This window comes from Mesoplodon bidens, assembly GCF_964165515.1.
Source record: "Mesoplodon bidens genome assembly, chromosome: 13".
NCBI classification, from domain to species: domain Eukaryota; kingdom Metazoa; phylum Chordata; class Mammalia; order Artiodactyla; family Ziphiidae; genus Mesoplodon; species Mesoplodon bidens.
This window is the reverse complement of record NC_138169.1, coordinates 662,007-683,915: the sequence shown is the minus strand read 5'-3', so window position 1 is coordinate 683,915 and position 21,909 is coordinate 662,007. Positions and strand designations below refer to the sequence as shown.

At 55.7% G+C, this 21,909-nt stretch overlaps 1 protein-coding gene across 1 annotated transcript; it reads left to right on the top strand.

Annotated features, from left to right (window-relative positions):
* Positions 1-1,771: 1,771 nt before the first annotated feature.
* Positions 1,772-15,154, top strand: ANHX (anomalous homeobox). Its single transcript, XM_081251788.1, has 9 exons — positions 1,772-2,101; positions 4,296-4,423; positions 6,392-6,515; positions 7,398-7,611; positions 8,015-8,135; positions 9,071-9,363; positions 12,752-12,899; positions 14,603-14,687; positions 14,962-15,154. The coding sequence occupies exons 1-9, from the start codon at positions 1,853-1,855 to the stop codon at positions 15,046-15,048; spliced, it is 1,449 nt and encodes a 482-aa protein (XP_081107914.1). The 5' UTR covers positions 1,772-1,852; the 3' UTR covers positions 15,049-15,154.
* The last annotated feature ends 6,755 nt before the right edge of the window (positions 15,155-21,909 follow it).

Sequence of the window (21,909 nt, the reverse complement as noted above, 5' to 3'; positions counted from 1 at the left end):
TGCGGATGAAGGTGAGTGAACGAGAGGGGCGTCCGGGCGACGGTGACTGAGTCCGGCGTCCGGGGCGGGCCGCCCGGGAGGCTTCTCGGGCCCCGCGGGGAGAAGGGCGCCGGGAGAGGTCTGGCGGCGCAGGGCCACGGCCAGACGGAGGTGTCCGGGCAGGACGCAGAGCATAGCCGTCTGCCCCCCGCCCCCTCCGGGCCGGGTCCCCTCAGTGTTCGGGGTGCCCCCCGAACCCACTTCCTTCCCGAACTCCAGGACCCTCTCCATGAGCTCGGCCCTTAGCCTCCTTCCCGCCCTTCCTGGAGCCGGGTGGGGCGGGGCTGTCGGCGCTGGGGGACATCCGGGTCCCTCGAAGGGTGCGGGGTCGCGGGCCTCCTGCAACTCACGACGGGAAGAAACGTGGGGCCCCGAGGCAGGAGCCCGTGACAAGGCGCTGAGGCCCGGAAGCGGCGGCGAGAGCGCGTCCCCTGGCGGGCGCCCTGGAAGCCCTGCCGGGAGGAAAGAGCTGGAAGCAGGCCAGACCCTCCGCCGGGAGCGCGGCAGTTCTCCGCAGGTTCTCTCAACCCTTGCGGACAGCGGTTTGGCAGCAGCGACTGAAAACGCGCCCTTTACCCTCGCCTCCAGGAGCCTGTTCCACAGAAGTGAGGTAGTTGTGGACACAGGTCTGCACGTGCTGTTTGAAAACGCCGTCGCCAGCTGCCTCAGCGGCCGCGGCTGGCAAGCTGCCGGCGTGCGTTATGGCCGCGCCTCGCACGGGTGCTTTGCAGGACCCGGCACAGACCGGGAGTCATGCCTGCGGTGCTGGCCCGATTGAGTATCGCCATAAGCAAACTCTCTCTGCTGGTGTCTGTTTGCATAGTTAGACGGTGATGTTTTAGAACAATGCAAAGCCTTCGGTCCAGCTTGCCGTGCCTCACCTGTTTGCGTCGGCGTGGGAGGGCGGCAGAGCGGGCTTTTGGGGTGCAACGGGCCACACGGAAGCCAGCCTGGCCGGGCCCCCGCCCTCGGTCCTTTGCAGGTTACCTCAGCTCTCAGCCTGTGCCTCACCGGGCAGAGCGGGAAGCTTGGTGTCCGCGGCGCTGTGAGGGCAGGGAGCCCAAACTCCAGCAGGGCTGCGCCGGAGGCCGGCACGTGTTCACTTCTTTGTCTCGGTGCCTTCCCTCCCCCCACCCCTTTCACTCTTTCTCTCTTTCCTTGTTTTCGTCTCTCTTTTTTTCCTTCTACCCTTCCCTTTCTAACTTTATTAATTTGTCGGACTAGAGCAACCCTTAAACGTTTGTGGTTTTCAAATATAAGGGTTTTTCCCCCCCAAAATTAAAATAGTTAAAAGCGAATTTTGCTGGTCCCGCCTCAGCGGGCCTCTGACTCCCCTCCGAAGGAGCGCCAAGGGCGTCTGCGCAGCCCCTGGCCCGCGGCCCCGCCCAGCCGCTCCAAGAGGCCTTGCTCTCCGTCTGGCAGATGCTGGGGGGATCTGATGACCCCAGCGCAGGTGGGCCCGGCCCCATAGACCCCGGAGAAGGAAGGAGGAAACGCAGTGACAAGCGGTGTGAGAAGTGGGGGAAACACAGAGGTGGCACGGCGGGTGAGGGGCACGAGGGCACCCGACAGAGGTTCCAGGCGTGCGGAGTGAGAAGTCTGGCAGCAGAGCAGCGAGCTGGGTGGGCCTTGGTGCACCGCCGGGGTCTACGCTGTTGCGGGGGGGGGGCCCTGACGCGCCACGATACAAGTACCTGTGGCGGGAGAGAGGCATCGCATTGTTGGTCTGAGGATTGATGTGCAGTCAGCCGATCAGCGCTGGTGGTGGTCCTGACTGTCCTCTTGTTTGCAGACGGGTCCAACCCGACTCAGGATGCAGAGCTTCCTGCAGCTGCTGAGGGGAAGCGGAGGTGCTGGCCTGCCCTTGGCAGACCTGGTGACCCTCGCCGGCAGGCTGTGCCGGGAGGTACAGTACGACCCCGCCCAGGTGCAGCCCTTGGTCGCTGCCGTGCTGGACAGCCAGCTCCGCCTGTACCTCTTGGACAACGCGGACGTGGCCCTGGTGTGCGCCAGCGTGCTGGCCCAGCAGGAACAGCACCGGGCTGCCTGCCAGCTGCTAGAGGTAGGACCGGGGTGGGGCGGGGCGGGGAGAGGGCCAGCAGCCCACACCAGCCTGAAGACGACGGAAATGCCCGGAAGTCAGCAGGAGCCTGGGGAGAGCTGCTCTAAACCGAGCCAGGGCCGTTCACTCTCACTGTACTAAGTTCTAACTTGCCTGCTAACCTGAGACGGAACTGTCCATCTATCGAATCCCTCTGGTCCTGGACCAGTGGTCCTGGCTTGGAAAGTTGGCACTCCGGTTAGTGAGGCAAGCAATCAAACAGACCCAGGACCGCAGTCCCTTAGCTGCTGATCTGCATTCGGGAACTCTGAAACCACAGGTATCTTTGTCACTCCTCTGGTGGTACTTTGAACCTCAACTCAATTGGCATCAAACCTGAGCTGCATTGATGGGAAACTATTTATGTCTTTATTTATCCACTTAATGTTACTGCGGTACGTTTTGCTACCCAAATCCTGGTATGTTTGCTTGCAGGATGCTTCCTGTCCTAGATCATACTGGGATAGTGCAAATTATGTAGTATATACCTGTGTTACTTCCTAAAGTGTGAGGAATTCTGAATTCCAAAATACATCTGGTTCAAAAGGTTTTAATAAGAGATTTGGGGGCCTGTGTTTCCCTTTTCCACTCCATATTACAGTCCATGCATAACTCATGCTGAGTTTACCTTTAAGATACTAAACTCTGCCCAGTTCTTTGTTTTTGCTCCCTCTCCCCCAAGCCCTGCGGCACCCTCCTGGCGCTCACGCCCCACTACCGTGTCCTCTCCTGCCCCCTCTATCTATTAGTCTTCACGTAGCAGCCAGAGGCAGTTTTAAAACTGCAGATGGGACCACGGTACGTGCCGAGGCGCGGGCCCAGAGCCTGCCGTCCCGTCCTGGCTCCCGCACAGTGGCTGTGCTGGCTGCTTGCGGTTTTGGAATTCCCGAGATCTTTGTCTTTTGACCTTTGTGCATGCCGTTCCCTCTGCCGGAGGCTGGACACCACTCTGTGTGGCTGGTGCCTTCCTCCCTGTCTGGTTTCTGCTTTAAATGTCACCCCGTCGAGCTGGTGCCTCCTTTATTCCCAAGGACTTAAGGGAGCCCTCATCCCCCTCTGTGGCTCCTTCCTCAGCTCACGGTTAGAAACCTGTCTTATTTTTCGTTCCGTGATCCGCCTCCCCTCCTGCACTGCAGGCCCCAGGAGCAGGGGTGCGTTAGTTCCGCTCATTAAAGGATCCCCAACACCCAACATAACACCTGGAACATAAGAGGGCTCAGCCTTCCACACGTTAGAATAAATGGGTGAACACACAGGGCTGAAGTAGCTGCCGTGAAGGCAGTCAGTGATGGAATGTGAGTGTGACATCAGTGATGAAAAACTCCCAGGAGAGGGACTGTAACTCAGGATGGTCCAGAAGTGTCTCTGCGGAAGCGATGTGTTCTGAGCCCTGAGAGAAAGGATGGGGCTACCGCATCAAGAAAGGGCACTTCCCGCCAAGGGCCACTCCTGCAGGTGGGGAGGCTCCAGGTGGGTTCCCTGCCTGATGGTAGTGCTGATGTCTCCGTCCTGGCAGGAGACGGCAGGCCTCAGCCCAGCAGAATGGGCTTTTTCTGATGCTGTTGAGAGAAAGCTAAATGATTCTCAGCACCTCCCTCACCAAGATGGGCCTGAGAACACTGGGGTTAAAGGCATGAACCACATACTGACCACAGGGGCTGTGTCCAGGGGAGGCCCACACTCAGCGTCCTTGGCCATCGCTAAAGTCTGGTTACATGACCAAGCCGCACTGGGTTGGGGAGCTGTTACTGGCACAGACCGGGACCCCTTCATCCCCCTCAGCTCAGAATGAACTCACTGAGCCCCAGGGGCCCGCCCTGCTGGTGGGAGAGAGAGGCCTTTCACGCAAGACGGGGATCAAGCCTCAGGCGCCTCGCCTGACCATGTGGTTCTCAGCGCGGCTTGGCCTCTTGTGTGCTATGGCCACAGCCCGGAGTTGGCCTTCCCCTTGCCTGGCCCTCACCTGGCGGGGTGAGGGAGAGCTGTGCCTGCCTCCCATTCGTGGGAGGGCCTGCTGGGACAGGAGCCCGGCCATGGGGCTCATGCCCTCGGCGCGGGGCACCAGCGAGCGGGTGTTCTTAGTGGTCAGGCTGGGTGTACGGCGGGGCTCCGGGGCAGGTGAGCGTGCTGGGTCTCAGCAGGCTCTTGTCCACAGGGATGCCGGGTGCCGGGTGGCAGCCTGAAGCTGGTGCAGCTCTGGAATGACATCCAGTACCATCTGGTCATGAAGAGGCTCGGCGTGGCCACGCTGACCCCGGTGCAGAAGTTCCGGTGCAGGAAGAGGTAGGCACCGGCCTTTATCGGCACTTATTCCCTGGTGCTCCCAAGGGATTTGCCCTCCAAGACCATAGAAGGACTTAGGTGAAGTAGAGGCAGGGAGATAAGAGAAAGCAGTAATAGACAGAGGGTAATAGGCTCCACAGCAGTGGGTGCCCGCCACTGAGCCTCCTCTCCACCGCTTGGCTGGCTGTGGGGATGCTTTCCTACGTGTGCCTGCAGGGCGAGGACAGGGAGCTGTTCCCAGGACCCAGGCCAAAAGTTGTAGCTGCAGCAGGAGCCGCTGCCTGTCAGTGAGGGCCCTGCGGTGAGGGAGGCGGCAGGTGGGCACCCTGATCTCACTCGCTTCCTGCAGGATGGGTGCCCCTCAGCTCCGCTAACCCCATGGTCAGGCTCTGCAGGTGCCTGGCCCGGATCCCAGCACGGCCCCTCAGGGCTGCAGGACCTTTAAAAGAGAGAAAGGTGAGGGTTTGCCAGCACCACGTGAGATACACATAGTGCTTAGGAGGCCATCTGGTACGTGGTGGCTGCTGGATAGATGTTCATGATACTTACCACCGTGACCATTATCAGCACTCGGTACATGTCACGACTGCTAGTTACCATCATTGCCACCATCACCGTTCACGGATGAGGACACCAAGGCACAGAAGAGTTAGTCACTTGCCTGGTTACACGCTACAGAGATGCAAAGGCAGGATTCCAGCCTAGACGTCGAGACTGTAGAGCCTTTGTTCTTGACCTTGGGTGTCCCCCACGGGCCAGGAGGGGCTGCAGGTCCTGCTCTGAGCTCCTGAAAGCCCAAGTGACAGGAGTTTCTGAGCCATGGACCTGGTTGATGAAAGAAGAGATGGATTCCTCTTGGATCAGACAGAATTTTTCTCATGGTGCCCGCCAGATACGTCCTCAAAGCCCAGCAGTTAATCAGCCTTGAGGTCTTCAGGGATGCAGTCAGGTCCCTCCATATAGGCTCTGACAGCCTGCCAGAGGGTGGCTCAGCAAAGTAAATGCCTTGGGGACCAGCATGCAGTGTTTGTGAAGAGGCCTCTGGTTGCTGGGCGTTACTAGAGGTGCTGGGGCCCTGCTGTTCTGGAGCTGCCCGCGGGTGTGGATGATGGACAGTAGACCAGGAAACAAAGCAGATCCCGTAATTGAGAGCAAGGAATGCTAGACGGAACTCGTTCAGTAGAGGGCTGTGACTCACTGGCCCTCTGCTTGTGGTAGGGCTGCAGCACAGGGCTGAGCCTTGGAGAGGCCTGAGCACAGGGAAGGCGTGCTCTGGGCATAAGAAGGGGTGACACTGGAGTTACAGCAGATGGTTAGTGCAGGAGCAGAGGTGGGAGGTTCTTGGAGTTTCTGGGAGTGGCCATGGCTGGGGAAAGAGTTGTGTCAGGATTGACTCTAGAGGGATTTGCCGATAGGTTGAATATACTGGAGAAGGTAAAGAGAATAAACCTGGCTGCAGGGCTCTTGGCCTGATGGGCAGGGACATGGTGGTCTCTCACTGGGATGCGCAGGGGACGGCGTGGGGAATGGGAGATTGAGCTCCACTGGGATGTGTGGGGTGTGTTTTCGATGTTCATGGGGGTTTGTTGTTCAGTTGGCATTTGGGTAGCGAATCTTGTATAGACCGGTGCTGTTTGTTTATATGTCACTTTTTTCTTTTGGAAAAATTCTAGTATACACTCAGTAAGGAGGGCAGCATCGCCAACCTCAGCACCCCCATCCCCCAGCTTTACCAGTCACGGCCGCTGGTCAGTGAGTGGTACTGGAAACCCTGGTGAAAGTGTGGGGTGTGGTCCCGGGCAACACGAGACCCCTCCCTTGTTCAGGGGATGGACCCGGGGACTGCAGCACACAGTCCTGCAGGGGAGGGGGGTGGCCAGTGAGAGGACAGGAGGTCCAGGGGAGCACAACAGGTGCATTCCGGAGAGGGGTGGGGTCTGTAACCGCCTCCTCACTGTCCTCATCCAGGAACCCACCGCCCGCCTCCCTCTGCCCTGACGGCCTCAAGAGCCGGAACTTCCCCAGAGAAGTTCGCCAGAAGCTGCAGGACTTTGCTTTGGGTGTGAGCGCCAACCCCAGCAAGGCCGAGCGGGTAAGAGCAGATGAGAGCGAGGCCAGGCAACCCTCCCCTTAGCCTACCCTCCCCGGTCCTTAGGGGACTCCCACCCTTAGGTGACATCACCACCCTTAGGGGATTGACCCGCATCCTCAGCCACACCTCTCCGCCTCCCCAGTGGCCCATCTGCCAGGGCGCTGGCCTTCTCCGCCTGCCCTGAACTGCCCTGGGGACGGCGCCCTTTGGCTGGCAGCCGCCTGCACACGTGGCGGGGTTAGTTTCATCACGGGCGTCTTAATACCTCGTCATCCAGGGTGGCTGCAACAGGTGCTCACTGAGCACTCACCGCGGCCGGGACTCCAGCAGGAGGGATGCGCGGCTGAGCTCTCGGGAGCAGCTGGAGGGGGCAGCAGTAAGAGCGTTGCCGCTCATAAAGCTGGCCTGCTCCCTTCTCTCCCGGTCCAATCAGCGGGTCTCTCCCAGTGATCGCCCCGCCCCTTCTCTCCCGGTCCAATCATCATCAGGGCTCTCCCAGTGATCGCCCCGCCCCTTCCGGGTCCAATCAGCGGGGCCCTCCCGGAGCTCCGTGCTGTGGCCCGTGGTGGTTCGGATCTGGCTCCTGAGGAAGGACAGGTTCCTGATCGCAGGGTCGGTCGTGGCCGACGCGCTCTCGCACCGGCCCGGCAGGCGGGCGGTCAGTGGTTTGATGGCGCCTCGGGAAGGTCCGGTTTGCAAGCCCTGCCGAGCCCTCCCGGCTGTGAGTGGCCGTCGGGCGGGCGGCGGCTTGAGGAGGAACAAGGCCAGAGGCCGTGGCGCTGGCCCGCGTGATGCCCCAGCCGCCCTGTGTCCCGGCCCGCTGGTGTCCCGGCCCCGCGTCTCAGGAGCGGGCTGGGCAAGCGGCGTGTTGTTTCGGGGCAGGAGGACCTGGCCTCGGAGACGCGCTTGACCACGGAGCAGGTCTACAACTGGTTCGCCAATTACCGGCGGCGCCAGAGGGCCCTTGTGCAGCGCGCGGCGCCAGCCCGGGACTCGGCGGAGGACCGCATCGCGAGGGAGGCCGGCCCGCGCCCCCCGCAGCTCATAGGCCAGCCGCACCTTGGCTCTGGGTGCGTGGACAGGCCTCAGTGGTCGGGTGAGTGGCCCCTCTCCCAAAACCTGGGTCTAGGGCCAGGCCGAGGTAGGGTCACTGGTTACAGGACAGGACCCTCTCCGCCTGCACGTTTGGGACTTCACCCTGTGGGAAGCGAGATCGCTGAAGCTGAGGGTCAGGTTGGGCTCAGGATGGGCCCAGGTGGGGCTGCAGCAGCGTTTTGCATTGAGAGGTTACTTTGCGGCCAGGGCCAGGAGTCGGTGGGAAGTGAGCCAAGCACTAGGATTTAGGGTGTTCTGGGTTCCTGATCATGGGTGTTGGTTCAGACCAAAGACAGATCAGGGGACAAACAAAGAATACTGGGCAGCCAGCATGGCCGTTCTTAACCTGCTGGGAAGGAAGCTGGGACCCTGAGCATCACCCAGCTTCCCCTCCTGTCTTTTAGCAGGACCTGAGGAACGTGGGTCTGTACAGACCCAGGAGACCACCCAAGGGCCGTGGGAGCCACTGGTCCTGGCCCCAGACTTCTCTGGAGACGAGACAATGCCAAAGTCACTAGATCCCAGGTACTGCCACCCACGTGGGCCATGGGACCGTCCCCTGTTCAATTCCCCAAAGGCAAACCCGCTGTCCTCGTGGTCTGTTTCTCTTTAGCATTTGGTATGGTTGGAATATCATTAGGTTAGTAACAGCCAGCATTTCTTGAGTTCCTGCTACAGACCAGGCCCTGTCTAACCGCTTCCCCTCACCCTGTTGCCCCTGTGGTGCTGCACAAACTGCTGTGAAGAAAGTGCCGGCAGCAGCAGGACTGAGTCTGAGTGTGGGACCAGGTCCACATCTGCGTAAACATCAAGCTGTGCCCACTTTTTCCATTTACACTTGTGTTTTCAGCGTCTCTCATGACACCACCTGGGCTGGCACCTCACGTCCAGGCTGGCACTACCCAGGTGTGTGGCCTTAGGCAGGTTCCCGTGACCTCTCAGTGTCTGCTTTTTCTCCCCTGTGAAATGGGGATAGTGATGGACCCTGCCATGCATGTCATTTCACAGATTGCAGGGGCAGGGGGTTGTTAACAAAAGCCCAGGAGCAGCATCTGAGACACGGGGAGCATTTGGGGGATATTTTAATTCTTTACATTATTAACTGCTGCTTCACATTCCTTTAAGACCCACCTTCATTTAATCAGTCAACTATTAGGGTCTTGCTAATCATTTGCAGCCTTCAATATTGTGGAACAATGCTTCATTGAAGGCCCTTGTAAATAAACGGCTAATGTGGCTTAGGTTTCCAGCGGTAGTATTTTTTGTGTCTCTGGAACCCTTGCAGCCCCAGGGAGAACTGTGAAGGCAGCGTGATTGGGGTGGACCCCACAGCCATCTGTGGCTGCGTTGAGTCCAGAGCCCAGATTCCCAAACTGGGCTGGACTCTCCTCCCAGGCCCCACGACCCCGGCCTGAGGGAGCCTCTGCCCACCAAGGGATGGTGTTTGCTCTGTCCCTCAGGTCTCTGCAGGGCGGTGAGATGTACCAGGAGGGGCCTAGCCACGACCCTGCTGCTCTTCCTCCCGTCTGCCCTGGCTCTGGTTTCTGTCCTCTGGCTGCTGGCAGCAACATGCTGGACCCCTCTCTGGGTGCCCCCGAGTCGTGGCTGATGTCTCTTGCACTGGCATCCTCCAAGGAAGTTTCCTTCCAGACTAGGCAACTGATCCACAGTCACGGGCTGGACCTCACGATGCGCCCTGCAGGTGCTCCTCTGGCTGTGTCCATGACCGCTCTTGGTGAGGCCAGCCCCACAGGTGGGTCTACGCTAGACAGACCATGTGTTTCTACATCAGATGCTTCAACTGCTTGTATGTCATTTGACGGGGAAGAATTCTGAGGGGCCAGGACTTTCTGCTTGAATCTCATGTATTTGATTAGACCCCAAACCAGTGCAGTTGGAACAGGCTCTTCCCACCAACAGCCTGGATATTTTTCATTTTATTTTTGTTTTCAAAATAAAATGTGGACGTGACTAAAAAAATAAGATGGTGAGGAAAGAGTTAAAATGAAATGAAATGGCTGCCACCCCTGTACTCCAGTCCCTGTAACTAACCAGTCAACATCTGCTACAACAGAGGAGGGCTGAGCTGTTCAGACTTCCAGCTCTCTCGTCCTAGTTTCTTCCTTAGTTGTAACTGTCGCTATAAATACCTTTAAAGAATACGTATTCAGGTATATATTTTGTGCACCAAACACAATAGCATCTTGTGACATCCCAGCTTCTAAGGAGGATGTTGGCACTGAACTCAGCCCGTCACCTAAATTTTTTAGTCTTCTGTGGTTCCATACAGGTCGTCTTGTAGTTTGTCATTGCCTCCCTTTTTTCTTACTGCTTTTACCACATCCCTAACTTCTTGCAGTGTCTTAAGCATCCCCTCTGAAGACTTGTTGCTAGGGCCTCCTTCTTCCTGCTCCCAGTCTGGTGTGGAGCCGTCATCCCAGGAGCACCTTTAACTGCTTCCCTGGGTTTGCTTCAGTGTTTCCTTAATTGCAAGTCTTGTTCTTTCTTTCTTGACTCTTGTTATGTTAGAGGATGTCTTTAATTAACTTTATAAGAAAGGGTGCCTGCAAGGTAGTGTCTGCTTCCTTGCATCTTCTGAAATTGTCTTTAAACCGCCCTCAAGTTTGATTAATGACTTGTCAGGGACAGAATTCTGAGTTTAAAATGCTTTTTCCCTTAGAAATTTGAAACCAACATAGCATCCAATTACAGCATCCAATGTTGTCATTTTAAGTTAGATGTCATTCTGATGTTCACATATTTTTCCTTTATTGGAGCTTTATATTTTTGAAGTCTTGGTGTTCTGAAATTTCACAGTGATGGTGCCAGGTGTGAGTCTTTTGAATTCACTTTGTTGTAAAGCTTTTCAATTTAAAGAACCAGAGAACAAGGTCTTCTTTAAGCTCTGGGCACTTTTTGTTATTTTCTTTGATAGTTTCCTCCTTCCAGTTCTCTCTTTAGAGCACAAATGTTATTTGGATGTTGGAAATCCTGGACCAATCTCCCAAAATGCTTACCTTTTAAAAAAATTTTCTTTTTTATTGTATGTGCTTTTGTCTTAAACTCTGTCTTCTGATATTTTGACAGTTACACATTTTAAGAGAACTCCAAGCTTTCTTTTCTTTTTTTAAACATTTTATTTAGTTATTTATTTGGCTGTGCCGTGTCTTAGTTGCGGCACATGGGGTCTGTAGTTGCAGCGTGCAGGCTCTTAGTTGAGGCATGAGGGATCTAGTTCCCTGACCAGGGATCGAACCTGGGCCCCCTGTATTGGGAGCATGGAGTCTTAATCACTGGACCACCAGGGAAGTTCCCCAAGCTCTCTTTTCTTATTTCTGATTTTTCTTTCTTCATAGATCATGTTACTTGTTTTTGTTTTTTTAATAAATTTTTAAAAATAAATGTATTTATTTATTTTTGGCTGCGTTGGGTCTTCGTTGCTGCACACGGGCTTTCTCTAGCTGTGGCGAGCGGGGGCTGCTCTTCTTTGTGGTGTGCGGGCTTCTCATTGAGGTTGCGGAGCATCTGCTCTCGGTGCATGGGCTTCAGTAGTTGTGGCGTGTAGGCTTCAGTAGTTGTGGCTCACAGGCTCTAGAGCACAGGCTCAGTAGTTGTGGCACACGGGCTTAGTTGCTCCGCGGCATGTGGGATCTTCCCGGACCAGGGCTCGAACCCGTGTCCCCTGCATTGACAGGTGGATTCTTAACCACTGCACCACCAGGGAAGCCCTGATTGTATTACTTTTTGTAGAGGCAATATCTTATATTTCTCTGAGTATCCTAGTTAGAAGTTTCAGAAAATGTGCTTTCTTGCCTGAAGGGGGGAACGTTGGGGTTGTGGATTCAGGCCCTTCCTTGACAGAGGAGGAAGAGGTGCCCCAAAGAGGAAGAGCCTGGAGACTCATTTCTCTGACGCAGCTTTTCCATCTGATCGAATTGGTCTTTGATTTCAGAGACCTTTTCTTGTCCATGTTTACTAACAAGGCTGGAGTTGGGATGGGCAGTGGCCAGCCTCATACTGGGAGGAGGGAAGCTGGTCTTCACACCGTGTCCAGCCTATGTGAGGGGTGTGTTCTCTGGGAATTGGAGAGCTCCCTGCTGGTTGCCTGAGCACCTTGCTTTCCCTCCCTCCCTGCAAACCTCTCAGGGTCCTTGGCCCCTGCTTATGCCCCAGCTTCCCTTCAGATACCCCCCACCATGGGATCAGACCTGTGCCCTGCATCTGCAGAACATGGACATCTCCCACCTGCCCATTACCCTTCCCATGACACTCCCTTTGTTCTAGGCTTTGGGCTTTTTATTTCTGTTTTTCTTGGAGGAAGAAGATAAAACCCACTGATCTATTCTGTGTAAACTGGAAATGTTCAAATTAGCACTTAACCATATTTCCTGGACTTCAGACTACCTGTAAAGTTCTGCAGGAAAGGGAAAACAGCAGAAGGCGGAGGTAGAGTCATACACCAAATGGTGAGGAAGGTCTAGGCTCTGGCAGACAGGAGGGAGGACTGTTGTTTGGGGTCTGAGATCAGGGATGCATGCTCATTTTACCACCTGGATAGGCTTAGGGCAGCAGTGGACCTTCCTTCGTAGCTCACTTTGCTCCTAAATGTCTGTCGACCCAGAATTGATCACGTCCACAGTGGCTTGCCTTTTAGGGTGAAAGACAGGCACCCTGAGAGATTTTCTACAGTATTTTAAGTAGAGAGAAAAGGCAAGGTAAGGTAGTAACACCTGGCACTGCAGTGAAATCATGGGGAAACCCAAGGTGAAAGGGGAGGGCAATGGCCGCGGGCTGGGCCAGCCTGTGGTGAACGGGGGACACGGCGGGGTCTCTCCTCAGACAGCTGCGGTGGGCATAGGGCGGACTGGGGTGCTGAGTCTTTGTTTGGCGCTGGGGCTGGCGTGAGATCTAGAATGACAAAGAGAAATTTGAGGTCAGCAAAACTTGACATTGTTTTGGTCTTTGGGAACCGGCGGAGGCCACTGGCATCAGCAGTGGTGGCTGCCCTTTCCTCAGCGCGGGCGCCGAGGCTGGGGGCTGGCCAGGCTGGAGGCCACCTCTCCGCAGAGGCCTGTGTTGTGCTGCATGTAGACTGTGCTCCATTCCCCCAGCACTGGGTTGTGGGATTTCTTCCCGTGCAGGATTCGCTGACCCTCCCAGCATCAACGCCCAGAGCACGTACCTGGAGGAGGGTCCAGGTACCAGCGGTGGCCGAGCAGAACCACTGGCGAGTGGCTTCCTGGTGCCCCAGCCTCCACTGCAGGCTCCTGAGTTCACCTTCACCCAGAGGTAAGCTGCAGAGCCACAGGGCTCAGGTGACACTTCTACGGGCCGTGGACAGGGTGCCTGGTGCACAGACTCACCATCTCCAACGGTGCAGAGTGCGTCCTTTCCTTATGGGTTTCTGGAAACCTCAACAGTCCCCCATCCTACACCTACCGAAAGAAGATGGTAGTCTCTCCCTCAGACAAGCATTGGAGCAGATACGGGCATCTGTTCTGTGGATGGTGCTTAGGCCTTCACACTTCCCCAGAGGTCTCCCTGGGCCCCGGCAGCCTCTTTCAGGCATTTTCTTTTCCCCAGAGACTGTTTTAGCTTCTGGACAGCATCAAGATCCTGATTGTATATTCCAAATTGGAGTTTTAAAGGGACTTGGGACGGCCGTGAACAGCCTAGGTGCTGTGGACTGTAGCCAGTGGAGGCTGTGGCAGTGTCCAGAGACTTCACAGGAGGCGATGTCGGGCCAGGGGTCCTCCGGTGGAGAGGGAATCTACGATGGCGGCCGAAGGACAGGGTCCCCAGGGTTCGGGGTCTCCCAAGTCTGGGAGCAGAAGGCCAGGTGCCCAGTGAGGGCAGAATTACTGGGGGACATGGGAGAGAGGGGAGCAGCTTCCCAGGTCACAAGCTCTGCGGGAACGGCCAGATGGTGGGAAAATCCAGACCACGCTGATGGACTCACTGTTCCATTTATGACCGGGAGCCACAGAGAGCAGCCACAGGGCCCCTCATGGCCTGCTGGGCCTCTCCACTGGCTGTATCACCCTTGGACTCCAGTGCCCCAGCTCCTCCTTGCTCTGATCTGGTAACCTAGTTTAAAAACAGCTTCATTGGGATGTAGTTGGCATAAAGTAGACCAACATGTTCAGATGGTGCACAGGACAGTTTTCCGAGTGTGACTTAACGTATCTCCTACATACCATAGCTGTGCTGCTAGTCACGGGTCCCAGGGCTGTTCCCGCCCCTGCCACCCCAGGACCGAGGACCTGCTTTCTTTAGCTGCGTTTTCTAGAGTTTCATATAAGTGAAATCATACAGCGTAGACTCTTGTTTTTGGGTATGGCTTCTTTCACTCAGCCTGACTACTTTGAGACCTGCCCCTGCTGCTGTGTATCAGCACCCCTTCTCTTGCTGAGTCCAAGTGCTTGGTGTGGATTGTCATCACCTGTTGGCAGGCATTTGGGGGCTCCTGGTTTGGGGCTGCTGTGCACATTCCCGACACGTGGTGGCCTGCGTGTTTGCCTTCGTGTCTCGGGGGGGTGTACACCTAGCCAGGGGGATGACTGGGTCACAGGGTAAGTGTGGTTTGACTTTGAGGGACTGCATGATCATTGTCCCGAGCGGCTGCACCTGCTTCCCCTGCCGCTCCCCCTGATTTGGTCCTAAGGACCTCTGGGCTCCCTCACGCCTCAGGCCTGTTCCTTCTCGTGACCTTCTCTTCCTTCACATCTCTGCTCACCGTCCCCTCCTCTGTGAGCCTGCCCTGATGTGCCCTCTGACTCCCTGAGCCACCTGCTCAGGGTGTCACACAGGCCCCTCCAGCATCCTGCACACCCGAGGGCCCTGCAGGAGGAGGCCGTTCCCAAAAGAGAGTCCGGCACCAGGAAGGGCTTCTGATGGGCAGAAAGCTCTCAGGGTGTGGCACTCACAGTAAACAGCATGAGCCTCAAACAGGGCCTGGCAAAGGACCTGTCCTGACAGTGTCCCTTTTCCAGCCCCCCGGAGCTGGCCCCGGCCCCGCCTGCCTTCCCTGGCCCCGTGTCGGCCATGGACCTGGGCCAGCCCATGCCCTCCAGCCAGGTGAGGCCTTCCTATGAGGTACCGTGGGTTTCCCTCCTAACTCCTGGGTCCTCAACTTGGGACTTCGGAGTGAATAAAATGGGCAGAGTTGAACATGGGGCAGGGATGCCTCAAGGCTGGACTTTGGTGGAATGAGAACTGGGAGGCAGGTGTCATGGGCAGTGTTTCTTAACGGAGTCCAGAGGGGGTGAGTCCCAGGGTCAGGGGTGACCCAGATGGGAAGGCAGAGCCCACAGAGGGTACCTCCGTGTGTGATGCTGTGTTGGCATTCCAGGTGCAGTGGCCCGATGGCCAGACCTCCAGCGACGCCTTCTGGGGAGCCAGGATGCTCCTTGAGCTTTCAGGGGGCAGCCTGGGCTGAGCTGCCCCTCGGGAGCCTGGCCAGTGCTCCAGGGGAGCAACTGTGGACATCTGGTAACACAAGTTACACAGCTCTGTCCCTACAGAAGAAGGAGGTCCCCAGCGTTCCCCGGGCGGGGGTTCTGCTGAGAAGCACTGAGGGCTTCTGAGCCCCCTGCCATGTTTGAATAGTTTGTTTGGCACCTCCCTATACTGCAAGAAGCATCTGAGAAACATTCGTGAAGTCAGAAGTCAAAGGTGGTCTGTTCTACTCAGGCAGCAGCAGCTTGCAGTCAAGCTCCTGGGCAGGCAGGCCCCTCTTCAGAGAGGAGGGTGTGGCACTGCAGCCACCCTCACGCCTGTGCTGTGACAGGCCGGCCTTCTCTGCCCAGCCCCTTGGTGAGTGCGGCGCGGGCCGCACATAGGCACGTGTACCTTCCCCTCCCCGTTGTTGTGATCCGTTGTGTTTGCCGACCAAGTGTTCTGTTCAATTAAAGTTTAATGTTCTGACACCCCCCTCCCCTGTTGACTTAACTGTCCCGGACACCTGCCCCTCCCAGGCCTGGCCCCCGTTGCACAGCGCGAGGGCACTACTCCACGCATCAGGACCTGGTGAGGGATATTCGGATCCTTTCCACCGGCTCCGTGTTATAAGCAGCGTCCCGTGGGCATCTCTGCGCTCTGCCCCTTGCCTGGTCATTGTGCCCCGGGAACAAGGAATTGCCCCCAAGGTGGAAGCGGCGTGCCGAGCGCACAGGCCAGGGGCTGAGCTTTGACACCCAGGACTGTCCCCTCCGGGGATGGGCCCTTGACCCTCACCTCCCCATCCTGTTGGTCGACAGAAGTGGTACAGCGGGGAGCAAAGTCAGGTTTGTGCCCTCGGGGCTCACAGGAGAGTGGGGAGAGGCAGAGGGCTACGGGGGCACTTCCAGGTGCTTGCTGGGGGGTGGGGTGACGTGGGGGCAGCTGAGAGCCTGGGACGCCTGAGCGGACACTGGGAGCTCCCCGGGAGCGGTGTCTCAGCCGAGACCACCAGTGCTCCTGCAGCCCGGCACGTCCCGTCCTCCTCGCCAGAACTGCAGGCAGGGCCGAGCATCACGAGTGACAGGCGTGCCACTTGGATGGCCACTTACATTCCAGGTTCCCGGAAACTCGGGCCTTTCGGTTTGAAAACATTTCCGTATTTTGAAACAATTGAAAACTGGCCAAAAGTTGAAAATGGGGTACAAAGATCTTCTTTCCTTTGAGCCATTTGAGAACAAGTTACTGACCTGCCCCATCATATTCCCCTAATACTTTTATGTGTTTCCTTCAGATAAGGAATTCTACACATGCACAGCACCTCCATGAAAATCAGGGAATCAGTCCTGGTACTTTACCGCCTCCTAATTGGCCAGACCCCATGAGAGTTCAGGTCATTGTCCCTGGTTGTGAGAGAATCCAAGTCTGCCCCATAGCACTGGCTGCCTTTACTCAACAGGGCTTTCAGTGCCCTTCAGCCTGGGACAGTTCCTGGGTTTTCCTGCCCTTCCATGACCTCGACTTGAGGATTGCAAGCCGGTTACTCTGCAGAATGTCCCCCAAAGTGGCCATGTCTGATGTTTCCTTGTGACTTGGGGTTTGCATTTGGAAGGAATATCCCAGGAGTGATGCTTGGTCCTTACTGCGTCTTCTGGGCGGCGCGTGTTCTTGCTCACCTCACCCCATCGCTGATGGTGTTCATCTCCATCACCTGGTTAAGGTGTTGCAGACCAAGCTTCTCCACTGTAAAGTTCCTCGTTTTCTCTCTGTTTGAGTATTTTAGGGGGTGGTGCTTTGAAGCCATGTAAATATCCTGTTTCTCATCAAATTTTCTATTAACTAATTCATTAGTTTCCCTAATGTGCTTACCTAATTCTCAGAATTCGTGAACACTTGACTCTCCCTTTTACCCCAGGTCTAGGATCTCAGACATCACCGACATTCCCCACACATGCACACAGTGTACACCCCGTCACCAGGAGTCACCCTTCAACTTTATGACTTACCCTTCACCCACACGGTGACTGATGTAAATAACTGAGTTCCACAACGCATTTTACCCACTTTTACCCACACAGCCTGTCCCTGCATGAAGCACGCTCTTCAAACTCACTCACCCTCATTCAAATTTTGCACAACATGTCAGCACAATTAGTGAACGTGCTTTAGGGTTAGGGTTAGGGGTTATAACGCCCTGGGCCGCTGTAGGGTGTGCCACCCCTCGACCTTCCCAGGAAACATGTAGAGCTCTGGGCCTGTCCTGGTATCCTGTGGCCAGCAGACCCTGGTTGCCCTGGGTGGGGACTGGTCCCAGTCAGAGGTGGGACTCTGGTGAACGGGTCTCATGAGGACCTCCAGGGCATTTTCCTCCCTCCTACACTTGGTAGACACTGGGCTCCATCCTGAAAGTCCCAGAGCCCTGACTCAGCCAGCTGCATCAGGTCTGCTTTGGAGAAAATGGACTAAAGTCTCTGGAGCTGACCCTTGACAGAGCGGACCTCCTGCGGAGGGCCACCTATGCCGTGTCAGACGTAGGGAAGGAGGCAAGAGGCTCACCCCTCCTCCACAGAGCACCTGGAGGGAGGGGGCTCTGCCCTCCGCGTCCTGCCAATCAGGCCTCCTGCCGACCACTTCCCTCCCTGCTTCCTGGCTTGACCCCAGGCCCTTCTGAGAAGAGGGTGTTGGCCCCCAGTCTGTCCTGCTCACCCTTCCTGAAAGGGCCAGCCTGAGCCAGTGGACACTGGTGAGATGCAATGACCAGGCAAGGGCGCCTCTTTCTGTGTCTCCCCTACTGAGATGAAGACGCAGATAGCGGCCATTCCAATCTGCTGGGGGCGGGGCCCAGAGGACGGGGAGGGGTGGGGTCTGGCTATTCCTGGGCTTTCCGGGCTCCAGGAATTGGCGGGGTGCCGTGACCAGCTCCAGGGAGCCCACCTCCTTGTCCTCATCCTCCCATGGCCCCCGGAGGCTGAGAGCTGTGTCCAGAGCTCCGAGACAGTCAGGGCCAGAGTGACCACCCAGCAGTGGCCTTGGTCTGTCTGTGAAGGGCCCTGCCTCTACCCTCAGCCACCGTGGTCTGGAGAGAAGGGGACAGAGCAGAGGGTGCCTGTATCCGTCCCTTAGGGCTGCTGTAACAAAGTACCACAAGGGACTTTCCTGGCGGTCCAGTGCTTAGGACTCCACACTCTGACTGCTGAGGGTGCGTGTTCAATCCCTGGTCAGGGAACTAAGATCCCACAAGCCGCGCGGTGCAGCAAAAAAACAAAACAACGAGGTGCCACAAACTAGGTGGCTCAGAACAACAGAAATCTGTTGTCTCATGGTCCTGGAGACTGGAAGTGTGACATCTAGGTGTTGGCAAGGCCTTGAGGGCACCGGGGGGAGGATCTGATTCAGGGCTCCTTCCAGCTTCTGGTAGCTCTTGTCCTGGGACAGCATAGCTGCAGTCTTCACTCACAAGGCATTTTCCGTGTGTGTGCGTGTGTGTGTGTGTGTGTGTACCAACACGATCGTAGTGGGTTCCGGCCAACCCAAATGATGTCCTCTTGACTTGATCATCTGCAAAGACCCCATTTCCATGTCACGTCACAGTCACAGGTACTGGGGGTTAGGCCTTCCACACGTGGATTTCTGGGAGCACAATTCAACCTGTAACAGTGTCCCTGTCTCTGGCAGTGATCTCCACCCCTTGCTGGCCTGAGGCACCTTGGTCCCTCCCTGGAGCAACCCCATCACACTTACTGGGGGCCCCAGGCAGGAGACCCTATCCCTCCTGGCTGCAGGACTTGGGTCTGGCGCTGGGATCCTCTGCCCAGTGACGGCTGGGACCAGCCTGTCCTGGGGTTGGAGGTGCTGAAGTATTGAAGGTAGTTGGAGGCCTGGCTCTCTGGGTGCAGAGCCATATCCATGTTGGCGGGGCCAGCGGGGCCTCCCCATGTCTTCAGTATCCAGAGAGCGGAGAGAGGACGGAGTGAGGCACAGGCACCCTCAGCTCTAACCCAGTATAGAAACACTAGTGTGGATCTGCTTCTGGAGCCGACCCCTGGGGAGCCCGGGCCTGTGTGTCTATAACAGCATCCGCGGGGCTCGTGCGGCTTCTCGAGGGCCTGGGCCCCTAAGGGATTACGCAGCTGGGAGCCCTTCTGTGTGGCCGGACCGTGTTCATCTGAGTCACGCACTCGGTGCTGGTGGCGCCTGAGCGCCACGCCACTCCAAGGCTCTGTCGTCGTGGGTGAGCCATGCCTGCCCTCACTCGTCCTGACGACACCGCAGTGCCCTTCCCCTGAGCAAGATGCCACCCTCTGGTGGCCTGCTGAGCCCGTGCTGTCCCCAGCCGGGACTCGGGGGACAGCGGGCGGAAGGGCAGAGCGCGGGCGTCGGTCTTGGAGGCGGGCACGGAATCTCGTCCTCGGGGCTTTGCCCCCAGGGTTTCTCTTTATTTTCTCGCTAGAATTTCGTCAGGGCTCCAGTCGACCCTTGAGCCAGCGGGGCTGGGGCGCCGACCCTCTGCCGTCAGAATGGATATGACTGACGGTCGCCCTCCGTCACCCTGGTTTCGCATTGGTGGGTCCGGTCTGCAGCGTTTTCTATTGAAAAAGGTCCACACGTGAGTGGATCCGAGCGGTTCAAACCCGAGTTGTTCCAGGGTCGACGGTATTTTACGAAAGCGTGCCCGCATTAAGGCGCTGTCGCTCGGGGCACACGGCGTTCTTCACACAGAAGAGGGTATAGTGGGACTTGCGCAGGGCCGCACGTGCTCCGGGGACCACCAGCCCCCCGAGGACCAGCCGCCCCTGTGTTCTTGCTCTCATGAGTGTTCTGATGGCCCTTTCTTGTTACAGTGTTGATGCCGTTGAACACGTTAATCGACACGTTGAAAAGGAGGTGTGTTAAAACTCACAACATTAAGTTTAAATACAGTTTTGACACCAAAATGAGAATATATTAAAATTTTTCCTTTCTGGCTTTAATGGAAGTAAGCTCATCAACAACTTTTTCCTTTTGTTGAGAAAGTCACAGTTTAATAGGCAGCATATTTGTAATACTACATAAAGTATGTCTGTTTTGTAAACAGTGACATCCTACACTAAATGAAATATGTAAGCATATCAGACTTTGTTATTAAGATCAGAATTTGTTAAAGGTCACTTAACATTCAGCTATTAACTGTGAACCCAAATGGTCCGGGGTCTTTTCTAGTGGGAGATTTCTAAGCACCATTCCCAGCTTTTCTATGCTAACTGGTCTGTTTACATTGCCCTTATTTTGGGGTCCATTTTGTTAATGTGTATTTTTACTAGGAAATCACCAATTTCTTTTAGGTTTCCAATCTGAAACAACAGATTTCTTTTATTTGACTTTAATTTTCCCTCTCTTTCTAGTTTTCTACAGAATTGTCACAATTAATGAGCACTATTGAAACATTATTATTAACTGCAATCCATATTCTATTCAAGTTCCCTTCCTTCTACCTTTTTCTGTTCCAGAATCCCATCCAGGGCACCACATGACAAGTGATCATCATGTCTGTTTAGGCTCTTCTGGGCTTGGACAGCTTCTGAGACCCTCCTTGTTTCGATGACCATGACAGGGTGGAGGAGGACTGGGCAGGTACTCTGTAGGCTGTCCCGCACTGGGATTTACTTAGTGTTTTTCTCATGGTTAGATGGGGGTTATGGGTTTTGTGGAAGCAGATCAGAGGTCAAGGGCTTTCTCATCACTTTATACCAAGGCAGTGGGTTCTCGAGACACTTATCACTGTTACTGTTAACCTTGGTCACCTGGCTGAGGTAGTTTGTCAGGTTCCCGCTGCGTTTTGGAACCTTTCCTGGCAGCTCCAGCCAATCCTGACCACTCCCCTCTCTGAGTTTCTGTAGTTCTGATCTTCAAGTCACATGTTGCTGTTCTCCTTCCTTCCTGTAGTATCTGTTCTCTAGGAATCCCATGTCTGGGAGTCTCCAGAAAGTTGACAGTTTTCAGGAGGAGAGAATATTCTGCTGTACCCTCCTGTCCCTAGCTCGGTACCGGACTCATGGTAGGAAGGTGATGTATTTAAATCAGGCTTCTGATACCAAGTTCCCCTGGCGAGTTTATGATTAAACTTTCTTTACTAAAGTGTATCTTTTCTTGTCCTGCCCCTGTTCCCTTCAGGATTGAGGAGTATCAAAGAAAAGGGGCGGGGCGGGGGGGGACTGGTCAGGACACTGCAGGGCCCTCCTGGGTTCAAGAGACCCTCCATGTCCCCCATTTCTTGTTTGCAGAGAAAGGCTTTAGTCTCCTAGGCCTTTCCTGAGTTCCAAAGAGCGGACACATGCAGTTACTAATTAGGGAAGATAGGGAATGCAGAAAGAAGGGAAAGCAGGCCCAGATGGTGTCAGGGGAAACACCAGGGGCCAACCAGGAATTAAAATTCTTAACCCATCACCTAGGCTCTAAGTAAATAATAAAATGCCTCAACCGTGGCCTTTGCTCTCTCCTAGAAACAGGTTAAAGGAAGACAAGGCCATGATTTTCTAGTTTGCTTTTCAGGGACATGAAGATCAATCACAATCACCAATGACACATTGAGTCACAGGATGGTGCTGGGAAGTCTGCAACTGAGGTCTCATCAGGAAACGGAAATCACCAAGACCCCCTCTCATTTACCCTTTTTGCCTTTAAAGACCTTGCACCTGGCCAGCCAGCAAGATGGACCTGAGACAAACCTGCATCCCCCATCTTCTGGACTGGTGCCCAGCTCGGGTAAGGCCGCTTGCCAGTATTCCAGAGGCAAGTGCTGGTCGGAACAGAAAAGTTACTTTAATAAGAAAGCCGGCAGTCTAGGGAGAAGGCAAACTCATATCCAAAACCAACCCCAAAGAGT